The 19,397-nt window shown below is 34.7% G+C and overlaps 4 protein-coding genes and 2 long non-coding RNA genes across 8 annotated transcripts; 2 read left to right on the top strand and 4 right to left on the bottom strand.

The window, feature by feature from the left end:
* The first annotated feature begins 2,084 nt into the window (after positions 1–2,084).
* Positions 2,085–2,969, top strand: LOC105108034 (RING/U-box superfamily protein). Its single transcript, XM_011002211.1, has one exon. The coding sequence runs from the start codon at positions 2,351–2,353 to the stop codon at positions 2,843–2,845; it is 495 nt and encodes a 164-aa protein (XP_011000513.1). The 5' UTR covers positions 2,085–2,350; the 3' UTR covers positions 2,846–2,969.
* A 635-nt stretch (positions 2,970–3,604) lies between these two features.
* LOC105107925 (uncharacterized) lies at positions 3,605–4,211 on the top strand. The gene is made up of 2 exons (XR_838961.1): positions 3,605–3,869; positions 3,986–4,211. It is a non-coding gene; the product is annotated as an uncharacterized LOC105107925 (long non-coding RNA).
* On the bottom strand, positions 4,128–4,691 carry LOC105107973 (uncharacterized). Its single transcript, XR_838978.1, has 2 exons — positions 4,585–4,691; positions 4,128–4,534 (listed from the first exon to the last, which is right to left on the bottom strand). It is a non-coding gene; the product is annotated as an uncharacterized LOC105107973 (long non-coding RNA).
* A 1,230-nt stretch (positions 4,692–5,921) lies between these two features.
* Positions 5,922–7,208, bottom strand: LOC105107843 (transcription factor MYB44-like). Its single transcript, XM_011001945.1, has one exon. The coding sequence runs from the start codon at positions 7,033–7,035 to the stop codon at positions 6,262–6,264; it is 774 nt and encodes a 257-aa protein (XP_011000247.1). The 5' UTR covers positions 7,036–7,208; the 3' UTR covers positions 5,922–6,261.
* A 4,120-nt stretch (positions 7,209–11,328) lies between these two features.
* LOC105107644 (transcription factor bHLH51-like) lies at positions 11,329–16,231 on the bottom strand. 3 transcript variants are annotated; one of them, XM_011001830.1, is made up of 4 exons: positions 16,109–16,231; positions 13,249–14,910; positions 12,170–13,138; positions 11,329–11,845 (listed from the first exon to the last, which is right to left on the bottom strand). In XM_011001830.1, exons 3-4 carry the CDS (start codon positions 12,461–12,463, stop codon positions 11,360–11,362), a joined length of 780 nt encoding a protein of 259 aa, XP_011000132.1. In that variant the 5' UTR covers positions 12,464–13,138; positions 13,249–14,910; positions 16,109–16,231; the 3' UTR covers positions 11,329–11,359. The 3 variants fall into 3 exon arrangements, with proteins under 3 accessions (XP_011000132.1, XP_011000062.1, XP_010999985.1); XM_011001760.1 differs by having other exon boundaries at positions 12,170–13,347; positions 13,467–14,910; XM_011001683.1 differs by having other exon boundaries at positions 12,170–14,910.
* Positions 14,260–14,859, bottom strand: LOC105127950 (uncharacterized). Its single transcript, XM_011029434.1, has one exon. The coding sequence runs from the start codon at positions 14,857–14,859 to the stop codon at positions 14,260–14,262; it is 600 nt and encodes a 199-aa protein (XP_011027736.1).
* Positions 16,232–19,397: the final 3,166 nt, after the last annotated feature.

Below are 19,397 nucleotides of genomic sequence, written 5' to 3'. Positions count from 1 at the left end.
CATGGACTGTATGGTGATGCTTTATCCGGCTCCTCCTGTGTTTAGAACTTTTTATCCTGTTATTGGGTGTTGGTGGTACGTGTTGATTGTTGACCCTTAATTTGTTCGGCAAACATAATTCAGAAACAAATCATGAGAAATTACATCAACAACTTTAAATTTCAAAGAAATACTTAGATTCATTAAGCAGGCTTGTTTCCATAGGACCTGAAGGGTTTCTGTATTTATATAAAATAGGACCTGCGGTTGTCGCCACGACAGATGAGTGCAATTGTTTTTTTAAATAATAGTTGAGATTTTATTACCTTTTGGCTAATAAGGAGATAGCCAAAGAAGTAGAAAAAAAGGGCATCAACAGGGAGAAGAAAAAAGAAGCCATAAAGGCACGGCTGCTGCGACGAAAAAAAGAGAACAAAGACCAGGAAAAAAAAAATAGTAAGAGTCAGCTGTGAGTTACTCAGTTATTCTAGAATTTGATCCTATCAGAGCTAACCTCAATGCGTGAGAATTATTAATTCTATCAGATTTACTTGATTTTGTGTGAAAAGTAATCTCTCCTCAAAACTTGCATGTGGGTATGCATGCAAAAAGATTATTAAGAGAGATCGGCCATTTCTGGATGTCCCCAGCAATTCCGAATGCAATGCTTGAGTTGCTATGCATGCACTATTGCAAAGCTCTTAGGCTATAATATCCTTGCATAGAATTATTGGTGACCATTTCCATGTAAATCCAACAGTTTTTTTTGCCTTTCACGTTTAAAAAAATATAAAATTCGAAATTCCAGTCTTTCAGAAATTGATTTCAGCACACAAGATTGATTCTTCGTGTCTGGTTCGGTAACTAGGCACTTAAGATTTACCATCTCTCTTAGCACTTGAGTTAAACAAGAGTTTAACAAAAAAGGTATACTCTCTCGTGTAAGAATATGAACACTCGTATTTTCCTAGAACATGTTTGTTTCCATATAATTTTTCTAATGCTCTCAGTTAACACGAAATGTTTACCGACAAGGTTTTGGATACTTCTTAGGATCGGGCCTTTCAAATATCGGAGGCCTGTTTGAGGAAGGTCTGGTGAGGCATTTTCCCTTTCTCAATGGGCCGATTCCCCTTCCACTGCGATTTCATCAAAGCTAAAAGGGAATTTTTCATGGTAGGTGCCCTAACTTCTCACTTCTCTCAATCAAGTATATGTGTTTTCAATTTTGTACGTTTGATCCGTTAACTTTTCCCTGGTCTTCAACTAGAAAATTAGCGTGAGAGGCGTATAATTGTCAATTAATTTCATGCGTAATTGGCAATCTTGCGTGCAAAAGTTTGGTGGTTGGAAAATAAGAATTTGATGAAAGGACTAGGGAAATTATGACATTTATCGAGGTTTAAGGTAACACCATTAAAGATGTAGAGGCTAACTAGGATTTCATATAAGTTCGAATGGAGAAAGTTCGGTAATAATTCACCTCAGTTGAGTTCGAATGGAAAAGAAAGCCACTTATTTTTGTTTTTATTTGTCTACAAAAGCCACACATCACTCGAAATTTTGAGTTTATACAAAAAACATGTATGAAATTTTGTATGAATTACCCTACATGTATAAATAAAAAGAATTGACTAACTAATAAATTAAACCTCCATTTATTATTCTCATTTCAGCATGCATCAAACTCTAAATACACATATTCCCCTATCGTTTTTATATAATTGCCCTTCCTAGGCTTTAGCTTCATGTCGAGATATAGGATGAATTCATATTCTTATTAATTATATAATGATTTTATATAGAATGATGAAAAATATTTTATTTGCTAGAAAAAAGCTCTTAGATATTATAATAAATATTTATGGATCTAGTTTTTACTATGTTTATATTTTATTCATTGTTGGATGAATAAAAAAATTAAATATTTATATACTATTAAACTTGTTTTGGATATTTATAAATGTATTTATTATCTAAATGTTGTTTGTTATTTAACTTAAAATAGAGAGAGAAAATTTTAACAATATTTATATTTTTTTAATTACTCATCCAATAAAATAGCTATTAAAAAATCACTTAATTAAAAAATAATCGGTTGAGATCAATATTCAATAAAATTACAATCGCTGCTCTTTGCTACTTGGAAATCAATCTTCTCACTTATTACAAGGTCTTCACTTAAAGCCAGTGTACTGCCTGCCACGCGCTACCATTTGAAGTCCACAACAGTTGAAAGTGGTTTGGAACTACACTTTAAAGGCCGAACCCAGCTCTTTTCCCTTGGCCAAATTCCCAATACCCTGCTGCCACCACTACCTCCACGGGCATCAATACCCTCATCACCATTACCAGTTCACTTGCAAGTTAGATGGCATCACAAGACTCCCAACCATTCCACTGGCACTACGAAGAACTCGACGAAAATGACTTCCAAGTCCGTGGCCGCACTCTCTTTTATGTACTGATCGTCGGCTCCATGATCATCCTTATCGCCCTACTCTCCATCTACGCTCGCTGGGTCTGCCTTGAAAACACGCGGCATAACCTTCCCTCTAGGCTTCCTTTGCACCACGCGCCTCGCCTTCCTCCAAGAGGCCTCGAATCCGCGATCATCAAGGCTTTGCCGATAACTTTGCACAAATCAAATTTGGGTACCAGTAATAACGGCACTGCAGTCGAAAGCGAGTGCTGTATATGCCTTGGTGTGTTTGAAGATGGTGATAGGCTGAAAGTTTTGCCGCAGTGTCAGCATTGTTTTCATTGTGACTGCGTCGATAAGTGGCTTGGCACTCAGTCAAGTTGCCCACTCTGTAGAGGTTCTATCCGAGCTGAATCGGCTGTTTTATCGATCATAACAGGGTAAACAACACAGCCCAGATTTCTATTGCTGCAGATTATGTCTTTAAATGAACTAGATTGTTGTATTAAATCACGAATGTTTTTGAGAAAATTCATCGAACAGATGGCAATCATTACATATTGCAAGATATCTTGTAATTCTTGCACTGATAAAATTGAAAAATTCGCAGCTCGGTTGCGAACAGAGTGATCACATAAGCCTCTCTTTTTTCCCATCAATTATATGTAAATTCTCGTTCCATATCTGCAAAAAAGTTCTAGCTCTTGTAAATATATTCATAACCCAGACAAAGTTGTGACAACACCTTCTTAAAATTTTTAAACAAACCGAAGCCCAAAGTGACGAAAATTTCTAAATCATTTTCAGTTAAAAAGAACAGAAAAAAAAACAATTTCTATATCTTTTTCAGCATTTATAGCCAACATTAACTTCTTAGCAGAAATTCTACTGCTAACTGGTGTTTTACTGAACGTACCGCTTGCTAGAAATGAAATGCCTACCTAGCAGAGTGGGCTTCAGTTACTAGATTCACGTGGTTGATCTGCAAGGCAATTTTCAACTTTTTTTCTTGCTCTTGATCTACCAATCCTATAAATGCGGCCACCTAAACTTTCCCAAAAAACAAATTGGAAATTGAAATAACTTTAGTCCTCCATTAATATTTTCTAATTATTGACTCCTGGTCCTAGATTTGGGCTCACGATCGTAAGATGGCATTTCTTACCTCCTGTTTTTCATGTACACTTTTGTAACGGTATTAGATGTGGGTTTATCAGGCTTTCCGAAGTTGATTAGATTACATTCACAAGTGGGCCTAACTGGATTCGGGGTATAGTCCTCTAGCTAGTTGAGCCCATCTCGGCAACATGGCCCAATAAAATTAGGGTTTCATATCATTAGTATTTAACTACCGGCGGAGCCCCTAAACGTAGTACCTCTCTCTATCATTGTCCGCAGCCTCTCTGATTTTGAATCAAAAGAAAGAAGGAACACAGGGCTTGGATACTTTGTCACCATGAGAGCCAAGGTAATCGTTTCTTCTTCTATCAGGAAATTAACGAATTCATTAGCGTCTTATATATTCTTGTTTAGTTAGTACAAAATTGATCGATTGTTTATTTTTGTGTTTATTTAAACAAACAGTGGAAGAAGAAGCGTATGAGGAGGTTGAAGAGGAAGCGCCGAAAGATGAGGCAGAGATCCAAGTAGTTTTCTATTTTATCAATAATAGTGAAACTTGTCGTTCGTTTTAGTATTTCTTGTTTTTGTTATCAGTACTTCTTTCAACTGAGTAGATTATTTCCGTTTTAAATTTCATGATTTTGTTAGACTTTCAAACTCGATGGGAATGGGATTTTGGTTTCGCTTATTGGGCTTCAATGCTGTGTTATTACGATGATCTCTTGCTGTTCTTTTTCTTGTTTGAATTTGTGTCGACGGATTGGCACCAGTTCTGTCTGCTAGACCCCTAAACTAGGGTATGTTGATGATTGTTGTTGATTCATTGGGGTGTAGTTAAATGTCAGTTTAGGTGGTTGCTGAATCTATGTATGGATTGCTAGGGAAGAAGTTATCAGAAATAATTTTTCGCAAGTGCTCTTTGCCAATCTTGGGAATAATTAACGAGGATGCTTGAATCTGTGATTAACTTGGTGCTGCAATGATTCAGTATGGGGATGATGAGAGGATACCCTGATTTTAATGGTTATTGTGGTTTACATGAGTGGCTAAGTGTTAATAGCCTGTTTGTCATTGCGAGTGGACATGCATTTCGTTGTGTTTCAATTGAAAATGTGTTTGATATTTTTTTTTAATATTTTCTAATGATTTTAATGTTCAAACAAAAAAATCTAAAACAAATAAAAACAAAATATTTTGATGTGTTTTAAAATAAATATCATGCATCTCAATATTAAACACAATTAATGTTTGGCTCCCATTATGCCTGTTACGTATGCTCAAATTATTTGGATTTGATAATGAGTTGTGTTGATTGATTGTAAACTCATATTAAATATTTTGCCATTATGCCTGTTACGTATGCTCAAATTACTTGGATTTGATAATGAGTTGTGTTGATTGTAAACTCATATTAAATATTTTTAAAAACTGAATGAATTGATTTAGAAATGATTTTTTTGTTTGAACTGAATGAATTGATTTAGAAATGATTTTAAAAAAAAACACAAATATTAGAGGTAAAATAGAAACAGTAATGAATAGAATTATTGAATGATTTAATTCAGATTAGTACTTAGTTCATTCTAAAATATCAATGATTATTAACCATGTAATTAAATTTTAGTTGGTGATTATCTATAAAATAAAATTTATCAAAGTTAGTTAATTTTAAAATATTTTAGATTATTTTAAATACAAAAAGCAATTCTATAAAAAAATCATTTTTCACTCTTAAAATATTCAAAATCTGAATTATTATTTTTATGTATTTTGTTTTAAGACGAGCTGTAAAATCTTGAAAAACAATGCTCCGCTCCTTTTCCTATCACCTTCTGTTTTCAGTCTGTCTTGTGCTTATCACAATGTTAACAGGATAGCCTGTGATTCGGCACTTGCAAAACAAGGCTGTCATTTTTGTAACGTGTGAACTGTTACATATTGAGAGCAACCTCGCATCTTCTCTTCCGTCTTAACTCAATTCGAATGCTGTTTCCGAATCGAAATGGATGTCTTGTTCTCGCTGTGGCTATGCGTGAGTGTTGGGCCGAGGTGGGTAGTAAAAGGGCAGTGTCTTAATAATTGCAAAACCTTAAACCGTACGCGAGTACTCTTGATCAGAAAGGAATCAATCGGCCTATTTGAGAACCAATGACTGTAGCTTAATTGGTGTTTATCCCTCATTTCCCACTTGGGAGTGAGTATGAGCATGCATTCGGTAATATTTTTATAGTGGAAAAGGGGTTGTTTTTCTGTGATTTTGAACGATTTTGATTCATCAACGTTAAAATAATTGAGAAGCACCTTCTTCTATTTTTAGTTCAAACTACATCTTGACTCTTTTGTCAGAATAAAATGTTATTGCATTGAGTTTTCTAATGGGGAGCAAATTTTAACGTGTTCCGATCTCTCTCGAGTTGAGCCTTGCGTGGTATTGACTGATTGTGATGGCATATCTCATTGACGTTCTCCAAAGACAGTAGGTTTTCCGTTTTCGAGCATAGCAAGAATTAGGGCAACACCTGTACAGAACGCACGAATTAGGGTAGACTGCCCAGCAGAATCCGAGATCAAAACTGTGATCTCCAGTAATACTGTAACATGAAGAACAAGCCAGGCTGGCGACAACTTAGGACTGCCCGGTTGATTAATTAGGCATCAAATAAAAATAGGAACGACTAGTCTTATCTGCATTGTAAAACAAATAAATAAACTAAAAGCAGCAAGGATCGATGCAGTTCTCATATATCCTTTAGAGATCCAATTGTAACTCCATTTCGAGTCTTTAATCTATCAAAATAAATCCTAACTTCTTCTTGTATTATTTTCTGTATGAAAGCCCTCACGCAAGCCTCGTCCATCTCCTCTATACATCTCTTCTCAGCATCTTTCATGAATGACTCACCAAGATCCTTTTCTCTGCCATTTACGGCCACACCCTCCTTCAATTTCTCCGCCACAGCCATCGAAACAAAACCATCTCCCGGCGGAGATAATGTCAAGGACGTCTCAGGCCCATCCACTCCCACGTCTACATTAACACTATTATGCCCCGGCGAAGCATGCAAGCACTGTCTCTTGGACCCCGAGTCAGACTCAGACTCAGACACAACCGACACCTCCAAAGTCGAGCGTTTGAAAACTGGACTCGACTCGGATGACGCAGATGACACGCTCCCACGTTTTCTACGTAAAGTAGAGTTCCAATGATTCTTTATAGCATTATCAGTCCGGCCAGGCAAGAGTCTGGCAATCGTAGCCCACTTATTGCCGTGTATGGCGTGTGCCTGGACAATCTTGGCATCCTCCGCTGGCGTAAATGGGCGATGCTGCACCTCGGGTGAAAGCTGATTGCACCACCTTAGCCTGCAAGATTTCCCTGACCGGCCTGGTATACCAGTGCTTATCATAGACCAGTTTCTTGGTCCATGTTGCTCTACAAGCTTGATCAGAGTGGCATCTTCTTGTGGGCTCCAAGAACCTTTGATCCTGTCACCACCATTGACAGAACCCATGAAGAAGATGTGAGAGGTCGAATAAAATAAGTTGTTAATTTAGATGTTTATGTTTAATTTGTTTTGAGTACGTTCGTTCGTGGGAGGTTTATTTATGGAGGAGGAAAGTTAGAACTAATGTGGAGAGAGTGAGAGAGAGAGATAATAACGTTTATAAGAAGAGGAGAGGGTTGTTGTGTGTGAGCCGTAAAACCGCACGTTGCCATGACTATTTTGCTAGTTACACGCCCCTTTCTTTTTTAAAAAAAATAAAATAAAATTATTTGATAATTAATGTTTGCTTAATTTGGTTTTATAAGTTGTTGATCATGGAAGAGTACTTTCTGTTTCGAAGATGGCGTGGGTGAGATGGATGTTCTTAAAGAGAAAGAAATTAGTATTTGTTAACTGAACGGTTAGGTTAATACTTGCATTCAATGGCTGAAATTAGGGCTCCGAAACTGTGGCGGTTAGGTTTTCTTTTTGTGTTTATCTTGGAAATTAAATATAATAACGACCGACGGTTAGAGAGAGTACTTGAGGAGGGAGACCAAAGAATTGTCAAAGAACTGCACACGGTTATCAAGGGAGTTAGCTGAACTGAATTGCGCAAGAGAAAGAGAGAGTTGCAACGGAATTCATACGTTGCCGTTATTATAATATTAGCTATGCCTTCTTCTTCTTCTTCTTTTAACCATTGCATTATTTTAGAGTTCTGAAAAGAGTAAATATCAATAATTAATATTCTATAGATGCAAGAAAAAAAATTAAAAATTAAAAATATATTGGATCGATCCTACCAAAAAAACTATTCTATAGATGTTCATTACGAGATTTAATTAATTTCTTATTTTTTTATACTTGTTTGTTGAATATTCTATGCAATAATAATCGGAAAAAAAAGTATTTATATATAATGGTGCTCTATAGCATACCATGATATCTTCTATAAATAAATTTTATTTTTTTATACTTGTTTGTTGAATATTTTATGCAATAATAATCGGAAAAAAAAGGTATTTATATATAACGGTGCTCTATAACATACCATGATATCTTCTATAAATAAATCAATGGAATATTAGGTTTAACAAATGTTATGGTATATTGTGCATTAAATTAATAACATGCTTTAAATTTGACTAATTATATATAAATAAATATAGGGATAATTATTAAAAAAAAAAAAACCATGTAGTTTACTCTCTCTTTTTTTCCTTACTTTATCTCTATTTTTTTAAAAATTATACTTTACCTCCTGGATTTTATATATTAAAAATTTTCATCGACATATACTTTACCTCCTGGATTTTATATATTCTTAAAAATTTGCGTCGAGAAGCTGACGTGTCAAAAAAATAAAGATAAAATATCAATTGTGATTATATTTATTTACTAATTAAAGAATATTAATATTACAATTTTGTAAAGAACTATAAAGACATCAGCCAGCCACTGTAGATGACTTATTTTTCTTCCCTTTTCGTTTTCAATCTTTAGCAAGTCTACGAGAAATAATTAAAGCCATTATTTCTTGACATTGCTAGATTCGATTTTCTAGAAGATATTCGCACACAATAATCTATCCATGCTCGTGTAAATTCTCCAGTAATTACGAAAGCCCTTTATATATATATTAAAATAAGAAAAATCGTCATAATTAAATCTTGATCCTCAGATCTGGAACTGTTTACAATTCTACGCTGAAAAGGGCACAAGGCTTCGTATTCGTTTGGTTCATCATTGCAGCAAAGGACCCGGCTTTTCCAACCATCCAGCTTTAGAAAGCAAGCGGGAGGGACTTTATGGCTCCGTCGGCTAATCTTTCATATGATATCCTGATATTTGATAAGGAACCGCATGTGCGAGCTGGCCCACATATTGACTCCATTTTCGACCTCTACAGTGTTCGCATGGCATGAATCACAGTAAACAGAAAATTATAAATTTTAATTCTTATTCAAATCAATACTAAAAAATAAAAAGAAAGAACTACTTAAAAAAAATTAAATCAACTAGTTTAACCCGTCAAATCAAATTAACCCATTAAATTCAAGATCTATGTCATGAGAGTGTAATGAATAAATAGAAAAAAATTAATATTAATAAACTAAATTAAACAAAAAAAGATTAATTAAAAAAAAATCTATAACTAATAATATTTTTTAAAATTTATTAATTATTATATTAAAAATATTCATTATAATAAAAATAATAATATTTTTAATATAAATAATAATATCAAACTTGCATTGTCTAAGTTTAAGTGAATCTAGTTGCAACATCAAGTTTAAAAGCCTTAGATATAGTTGCAACACCAAACCCAAAAACCTTACATGTGGATCTGGTTACATGATCGTGTCATAAAATTATGATAACTAAATAAAACAATTAATATTAAAAAATAAAATTAAATAAAAAAATTAATTAAAAAAGAAAAAAAGCAAAGCACTATTTCAATGAATAATGCTTTTGCGATGAGAGGTAAAATAAAATTTTCTAATGAGATTGCAATAATTTAATAAAAAAATAAATCAAGAAATTTAATTCTCAATTAAATTGGTATTAAAAAAATAACATTAGAAGAAAAAAAGCAAATTAAAAAAAAGAAAAAAATATGAATTAACTGAGTTAACCTATTAAACCCGTCAAACTTGAAAAAAAAAATATTATTAATTAAAAATAAGAAGAAAAAAACCTTACAAGAAGAAAAAACTAATGAAGAAAAGGAACAAAAAATCTTAATTAACCGGGTTAACTTATTAAATTAAGTTAACTCGTCAAACATCCATGTCATGAAAGTTTGATGATTATATAAAAAAAAAATTAATACTAACAAACTAAATTTTGAAAAATAATTAAAAGAGCAAAAGGCAAAAAAAAAAATACTGAACAAAAAAAAGATTAATTGAAAAAAAAGAAAAAAAACCCTATAGGAAAAAAAACTAATGAAGAATTTTTTTTTTTTAATTAACTAGGTTAATTCGTCAAATCAGGTTAACCTATCAAACCTGAGACTCGTGTTATGAAAAATTGATAATTAAATAAAAAAAATTTAAAATTAACAAACTAAATTAAATAAAAAATAAAAAAAATCCGAATTAACCAATTAAATCTAGAATTCGTGTCATGAAATTTTAATAACTAAATAGAAAAAAAAATTAACATTAACAAATTAAATTAAAAAAATATTTATTAAAAAATAAAAAAACAATGAAATTTTTAACTGTATATAATACACAATAAAAAAACTGAACCGTTTTAGTTAGAGGTAATATTTAAAAATTCATCATCCTACCTCTCTTGGCAGCTGCATCTCATGTACATTATCCAATCAATTTATTTTATCCTTTTTAATTTTAAATTAATTTATAATTCACAATTTACATTTGAATTAATTTATGGGATTTTATGTGATATATCATAAGAAATAGGGACCGGCCTAGTTTCTTGGACCCATCCTAAAAACCCTATTTTTCAGGAACTAATTGATAATTCTCTGCTCAATAATTTTACCAAAGTTGGTGTCCCTCTCAATAAGGGGTGGGATCAAATTCGATTTCTATTAGCAGTAGTGATAGTACTTATGTTATAATATTACTATTTTTTATTAAAAAAATATCATAATATCAGTCCTATTGCATCAAGGAACTAAATTAGGTGGGGGATTTAGGTTTTACTTTAGAGCTAGGGGACATTTCCCAGAATTAGGGATTTTTCTTGGAGTTTCCGTGACTTTGGGGCACAAGGCCACCAGGCCCTTGAATTTATCCCTGGTTTAATTAATAAGAAAATTATAGAGTCCAAAGGATCTAGAATTCTTAATAATAATAAAAAAAACACTTACGAAGAAAAGAAAGTATTCCGAACTTCCAGTATAAATCAAGGTTCATTTTTCTTATTTGACAAATACATCACACCAAATTAATCGATGGATTTCTCAACACAATCATGACTAGCATTGAGTCGAAAGATTCTGCTCTGAAAAAAAAAAAAGAGTTAACCGGGGATTGATATGGCTGGTGCGGCTTCTCTCACATCTTAGAAGTGAGCGAAATTCTTTCAAAAAAAATATCCAATAATTTCAACAAACGGGGTACCAACCTACACTTGATTTTTTTGGGGACGTAAAGTTGCTTTATGGGAAGCAAAAAGGATCCCTTCTATGGAAATTGAACCCCACTTTTTCTCTGTAAATAAAGTGAGAACCCACAAAATAATTGGCGTTCTATGCCTGCGCCACCGCCACCAAGGTTTCTTGGAATGGTGGCATGGGAGAGAAAGCATCGGGTTAGAAAGGAAAGAGGCGTACCATTAGAAAGGAAAGAAATTTCAATATATCTGATTATGTATATTGCTGTGACAGATGAGAAGGCAAAAAGAACCTCTGCCTCTTGCTTCTAATACGGTAATTTGATGGCACTGATGATGAAGCAATTCGACTCAGAACAAGATTAAGTGACTGTTTAATAGTGCTGATTGAAACACCTCCCTCTTTACTGCACTTATTGCAAAGTACTAGTATGCCTTTAACCCTTCCACCTACACTGGCAATATCGGCTCTAACAATGGTTAGTCTAAGGCCCTTGAGCACTCGAATAAGCTCCGAAAACAGTTCTGGCCGATCATCGCAGCAAACAGAAGCCCTGATGAACGTGTTGTCCTTGTCTTTGTTGGTGCTGGAAGGGTTTGTAGCTTGAGGAACATCACAATCAACCGTTACTTCATCAACTTCAGTTGGGATTGTGAAAGTTCTGCTGATTTCCATTGCTTTTTGCTTGAGATCCTTCACATAATCAATCGCGCTTCCTAGAAGAGCTGCCTTGTCCATCTGTGCAAGGAAAGATTGATTCATCTCAAGTTCTGTTGTCAGTGAAGATCTAATACAGAATCAGTAATCTATACACTTTTACCATATTTTGTCAAAGGAGCTAAATAATTTAGATGCATGATCTCTCTTATACCATTAATAAAGATTGATGGGATTGAAACCAAAAACCGTTTCTAGTGAGGGTATGTGTTGGGCAATATGTAAAATTCGCTCCCTTATTTGATGCTTCAACAGGACATCCTTGAGTAATTGACAGAAATATCTAGCCATGCCGTTAAGGTTATGTTGATTAGCGCATGTTTATGTAAGGAGGGGTTTGTGTACCTTTTCTGATTTGGGAATGAGTTTCCTAAGAATTCCCAGCTGTGCATTAATCCTGTCCCGGCGCCGCTTCTCAGCTTGGCTATGACTCTTGGAATTAGAAGCAGCTTTATTCTCCGAAGTCTCCTGAGTCGGTAGAGACCACGAAGGGAATCCATTAACTTGAAAGTTGGCAGAAGCAGAGGCATGAGATGGGCATGGCACTAAAAAGGACTCATCATATACTGCAGCACTTGGTTGAACCCAGTTTGCCTCTGCAGGAGCAGCAGGCCAGCAAGGAGAATAGTGATCTTCCATGTCTAAGCAAAAAAGCAAGCTTTCTTTGTAAAATCTAAGCTATTACTCTTCCTTCTTTTTATCCTGAATTCATTGTACAGCTACTGTATCTGCACTAATAATGTGTGATCTTCATATCGTGATGGTGATTGGCGTGATGTCTAGTTAACTTTAATGGTCAGATGAAAATCATGTTTGGCCATATTAGGCTGTCACCTCAACATGAATTTACTTGGATAACTTCATGCCAAACAAAGTAACTCCGTGTGGCTAAAACATCGTACTGAAAAGGAACAGTTGCGTGAAATCAAATTCAGATGAAGCATAAATAACTGCTTTGGTGGTGGGAAATCATAGATTGACCTTACTGTGGTAGTTGATCTACCTATCTACTATCTAGAGCATCGCTCCGTTTCTGTTTTGTGATTATCCGTGCATCATTCTGTCACTACAGACTTGCGACGCTTAAATTCTCAGATTCTGCGCACTTGAGTCAATTAGTTGTTTTATTTCCGACTACTTATCCATGAGTTGTTTTCTATTTCCTTGTCCTTGTGTAAGTTTCTTAAAGAATGAAGTACCATTGAGCCCACAACCACTTGCTCTACTGATTGAAACTGGCATCATGTTTATGTGTCCTGTCATGCATCGTATCCTTGATCTCATGTCTTTTACATCTACAATTTTGTTCAACTGCTGCAAATTGCAATGGAGGGATAGGGTTTAGCAACGAAACAAACTAAAGGATAGCTCTTGTGATTTCAAATATCTATCATTCACTTCTGTTTTGCTTTCAGCTCTCTTACCATCTCAGCTGGATAATCTAGAAAATCTATGGACCTTTCATTTTGGTGGCTTGTTTTGTCCACCTTCAACTGTTCAGTGTTAAAGACTGTCCTTGTGTCCTGCACAAGCAAACAAGAGCCCTACGATTACCATCACCAATGGCCCCAATAGCACACAAACTCTGCAACTCACCATAAAGAGGGTTAAAGATTGATACGACCTTCGATCAACCACTCACGTTCAAAATTTTCTCTCTCAGGATTGTGTGGTGTCCATAATCCTGCGTTATTCTGTTTAAAGCTTACCCGTGCAGTGTTTTCCTCGTTTTCTCCTTTCCTCCCTAAAAGATTGCTTCAACAAACTAACCAAACTTAAGAGCCAAAAACACGAACAAAATGTGCCCAAATCCAGGTGCTTATCAGGAAATGAATATAACCAGATACGTTTTTGTCAAGCACGATAATGTATCAAGTTGGACGCCTATCTACTTGGATTTTGGTCAGAAATAACGGCAATTTATTAAAAGAACACGAAAAGAGAGGGGGAGAGGGAGAAATCTCGGTTAAGGACACAAATAACGACACAACTGAATGCTACGTTACAATATAGCACTCACAAAAGAACAAAACTTGTGTGCCACTGGCAAAGAGATGCTCCTTCTACACTATAAAAACCTCACATATGGGATCAGCCCGCTTATGTACATATAACATACAGAATGACGGTATAATATGGGTTAAGCTTAAGATCATTATCATCAAATAAATAATAAAATAAAATTTGAAAACTATGTCATTCATGTAAGATTAAGAAAACCAAAAGGGCATCCTGATACATTTTCCTTCGATACATAAATGCCAGCCAAGCAATTCTTTGTACATTCATGCATGTATCTTGTCTAAATGACATGAAATTACTAACAAATATAAGAAACTTGTGCAAATACCTGAATCCAAATAGTTTGTGATCTTTCTGTGGATGTATCTGAAGAGGCAGCTCACCTAAATAGCGGAATCCCACCAAATTCCACCTTAATACTCATCAAAATGGATTGCACCAACTTTCCAGACAATGTAAGTCGTTGCAAACATTATTGTGCTGATTAAAACAAATGAAACGACAATGAAAAAGAGTTCTGAACCCCCTGGAAATTGAAAAGTCCACCCCTCCTTTGGCAACCCTCGCTTGCTGTCATCAAACATGTTTTCAGGGGCTTCTGGAAGGCCAGATCTTTTCTTGCCCTCGTCACTTTCTCTCAGGGCATCCAATACTTTCCTGCCCATCTCTGATTTTGATGTCTTTGATTCTGTGTAACGGCTGATAAATCTCGCAGCCTGTAGTCTCTCTCTTGCTGTTAGAGGCGACCTTTTTGGCCTAGACTTTATATCCACCAAAATTGTTGAGCCATTGGAAGCTCCAGAGGTTTGAGGTCCTGACTCCTCACCAACATTGTTTCCTACTGCAGAATCCTCAATTGGGGAATTCACTGCTGACAGCTGATTGTCATAAATTGAGCTCTCAGCACCTCCATGACCCTTCACGCCGGTGTCTGTGACAAGACAATCATTATCTACAGCTGAAACAAATAACCCTCTTCTTCTTCCATTTATTTGTATCCTTGAAGCAAGCATATCCAAGGAGGCGGCCTTTGGTGTAGACACATGATGGTATTTGGTTTGCAGCTTTTAACGGAGAAAAACTTTGTTAAATAATCTCGAGAAATAACAGTCACCAAAAATGTCTAAACCGCATCAATTGAAATAATCCAGTGCATAGATATTAAGGATGCTGGATGGCAAATATGCAAAAGAAATAAGAAAATAAAAGAAATTATAAATTTGTTTTATTTGAGTAAAAGTTAACTTGAAACATTAGAACCATGTCTTTTTTCCCCTTATAACTGATAAAAATAAAGGTCCTTGAACTATCAAAGATCAACATGAAACAGAAGAAAAGCACCAAGCATCACTGATGCAGAAAAATGTACTCGCAATTGCATATCTTGCAGGATCAGGATAATTATATCCCAGGCTCATTTAACTAGAACGTTTTTACGGGGAGGGGGGGGGGGGGGGGTTGACAGAAAAAATGTGCACAAATGGAGCAACTACCTTTTACCTTTTTTTACGAATAGCTTCAATGAACTTTCACGAGCAAAATCACCTTATTTCAAGTGCTAGGAGAAACATTGCAGAAGATTAATTGAAGGAAAAGATTACCAACAACATTAATTTCAGATAGGTCATGTTTCCATGCAGAAAGGGGAAAAAAAAGAGAAGAAGAGTTTTTCATTAAGCATTGACTATACACTTTTTTCCAACACTATTATTCTCCATAAATTAAACGGTTGCTGAAATACTAATAGGAAGTAGACCAAGAAGGGATGGAGAATTAGAGATGAATGTCACAAGAGACTTCATAGTGCGACCAAAAAATTAACTTTGATATCATAAAATTGTGATCTTCATAGAATCTTTAGCCAGACAACTGGAAAATCGTGTTTCATTTTGCAAGAGAATGATGAAAAAGGGTATTGAATTAACTGAATAAACCAATGAGTTGCTACATCAATTCTAATTTGAGGCCAAGATTCCCGTTCAATCGTTATTAGGATAGCCCAATTAGCAATATCATTCTTCAACTATTAATAAATCAATAAATTAATTATTTCTAGAACTCTAATCTGAGTGTTAATTTTTTCAAGTGCCTCAAAGAAGCCTAGGCAATTAGCAAGAAGTACTGTCACAGCAAAAACATGAGGAGAAAAGATAAAAGCAGCAGTACAGTTTTAGTACAAGAACTTAATGAAGAAAACCCAAAAGAGATAACAGTAAATAAGACGGCAAGTTTTGAGGAGCCAAATAGCAGAAAGGAGATTACCGTAGAGTTGAAGCCAACAGCAGAATTTAGAGAAATTGACATCGTCTCCTCCTTTTTACGTCCCGACCTTGTAACATTCAGTAATAGACACAGAGAGTCTTGTGATTTCAGTGAGTCCAGCAGCTGTGCTTGTGCGAAGAAGAGTGGATGCCCTTGTAACCAACCCAAGGAGATTAGCTGATTTGCTACCACCACTTTCTTTTACAAAGCGTGTAATCCACCGTCCAATTCCCGCTTATTAAAATATGTAAACTCCACGCAGGAAGTGTGGCAAACTGCACCTCTATTATGCTGACACGACACTGTCATCGTTGTTACAAGAATTGCCCGGTTCGGAAGGTTAACTTGGCGGCTCATTGATTAATGCAGCCAGTGCAAATTGCATGATATATTTTTAGATGTTTTTAATGATTTTGATATTATAATATAAAAAATATAAGAAATATTTTTTTAATATATTTTTAATTAAAAAATATTTTTATATCATGATATTCAATACATAGGAAGAAACCTATAACTTTTTTAAAAAAATAAGTTGTTTTATGTTTTTATTTTCTAAAAACAATTACCTGTATTTCTTGTGACCATATATCTTGGCTGAATTATGATTTCCAGTGTCTCGATTTCATCCCAATCACCCCCCACACCTTCAATGTAATTTAAATTTCCGGCCTCTGTTCATCTCCGCCCATTCTGCCAGTAATTAAAGAGAATTGCGTGTGAATTTCAATCTCATTTCTGAGATTCATGAAAAACTCAATATTACCTCGGTAATGTAATTTCATTTAAAGCATTCTCATGGAAGCAGAAAGAAAAGTATCAACAGGTCATTTGAAACCCACCAATTGGTACGGCGCCTGCAACCATGTAACACTCTACACTGATGCCCAGGTGTTCATTTTTCACGGCCAGCATTGCGGTGATGGAACCTCCCAAAACTCTCGCCAAAGTCCAGTAAAGTGTGTTTTGATCGGAAGGGGGTTTTCTGGATGTAAAATATACTCCATGTAAAGGCTACTGTTTTGAAGAGAGCAGAGAAGAGCAATTTGCAAGAATTGTGTCGAACATTTTTTGCTCGAGATCAGAATATTTTCCTGTACTTCTCTTTGTTTTTGTACCGAAACTGGCAATGATAGTATTGTTGTTTGAAACAAATACATCCAACATTGTCACTTTCTCGAAACTGGAAAAGAAATCAACAGTTGTCATTACCTCAGTTTTGACTAAAACCAGTCAAAATAAAAATGTATTGTAACCCTGAGGGTGTAACAGATTTTATATTTGATTTTTAGTAATTACAATTTTGACTTTTTTAATTTTAAAATTTATAAAATTAATGAAGACATGCACAAACTAATTTAAATATTCATATTAATAAAAAAAAAATATTATTATTTATTCTTTAATCAACTATTTGATTAGTTAACAAATGTGTACTTGAAAGATATTCCCCTACATCACTTTTTTCTTTTTAATGTTCTCTATTTCATTCAAATACACTTATGAGGATGTTCTCGTATACTTCATGCTTGCCTTCACTCCTTTTCTTTTTCCTTGATAAATAAGTCATTTAGTAAGAAGGAAATGAATATATATATATATATATGTGCGTGTGTGTGTGTGTGTTCTCGACAAAAGTGGGGTTTAAACTTAAAACTTGTGTATTAAATTTAAAACAAATCATTTTACCTCTTCATTACAATCTTATCTTTGAAAGAGTTGAAATTTTTTATCTATTTATTATTTTAGGTTTTTAGTAATCAGATAATTTTCATATCTTAAAACTATATTTTTTTTTATACATATTTTAAATACATCATTCATATCCAAACACCTTTATTCACTAAGAAAAGCTATTAGACCAATAATATGCTCAACACAACAAAAGGAATCACACAACTTGTTTATCAATTATCATAGTAGAAAACACCCTATGATCTATCGATATCCCTGCCAATGATTAACAATACCTGCAAGCACCATCTCTCTTCTTCTCCTTCCTTTCTATAAAAATAAAAAATGACAAATTGCATTCACAATAGCCACACGCATCCACAGGTTGTGTATCCCGTGCGCGTGTACAGCCGAAGCTCGAGTTATTCAGAGCAACAGTCCTTAAAAATGCCACCACCTGATCTCTGGTACGACTTGAGAAAGTCATTGAGCGAGAAAACAACTAGTACCATATGATGTTACAAAAAACACCGGCCAGCAGGAAGAGCCCCAAGTGGGTCTGGTCTAACTGAAGCTCACGCCAACGTTTTAACGGTTGGTTCAGACATTTGCAATCGTAGCGAAACAAATAAGAATTACTAACAATTGTCGGATTACAGTCATGGAATGCAGGAGAAGATGGGGCAGGCCTACGTCCATAATAACATGTGGACATGATTAATGCAGCCAGTGCAAATTGCATGATATATTTTTAGATGTTTTTAATGATTTTGATATTATAATATAAAAAATATAAGAAATATTTTTTTAATATATTTTTAATTAAAAAATATTTTTATATCATGATATTCAATACATAGGAAGAAACCTATAACTTTTTTAAAAAAATAAGTTGTTTTATGTTTTTATTTTCTAAAAACAATTACCTGTATTTCTTGTGACCATATATCTTGGCTGAATTATGATTTCCAGTGTCTCGATTTCATCCCAATCACCCCCCACACCTTCAATGTAATTTAAATTTCCGGCCTCTGTTCATCTCCGCCCATTCTGCCAGTAATTAAAGAGAATTGCGTGTGAATTTCAATCTCATTTCTGAGATTCATGAAAAACTCAATATTACCTCGGTAATGTAATTTCATTTAAAGCATTCTCATGGAAGCAGAAAGAAAAGTATCAACAGGTCATTTGAAACCCACCAATTGGTACGGCGCCTGCAACCATGTAACACTCTACACTGATGCCCAGGTGTTCATTTTTCACGGCCAGCATTGCGGTGATGGAACCTCCCAAAACTCTCGCCAAAGTCCAGTAAAGTGTGTTTTGATCGGAAGGGGGTTTTCTGGATGTAAAATATACTCCATGTAAAGGCTACTGTTTTGAAGAGAGCAGAGAAGAGCAATTTGCAAGAATTGTGTCGAACATTTTTTGCTCGAGATCAGAATATTTTCCTGTACTTCTCTTTGTTTTTGTACCGAAACTGGCAATGATAGTATTGTTGTTTGAAACAAATACATCCAACATTGTCACTTTCTCGAAACTGGAAAAGAAATCAACAGTTGTCATTACCTCAGTTTTGACTAAAACCAGTCAAAATAAAAATGTATTGTAACCC

This window comes from Populus euphratica, unplaced genomic scaffold, assembly GCF_000495115.2.
Source record: "Populus euphratica unplaced genomic scaffold, PopEup_1.0 scaffold1.1, whole genome shotgun sequence".
NCBI classification, from domain to species: Eukaryota; Viridiplantae; Streptophyta; class Magnoliopsida; order Malpighiales; family Salicaceae; genus Populus; species Populus euphratica.
This window is presented reverse-complemented; position numbering and strand designations above follow the sequence as displayed.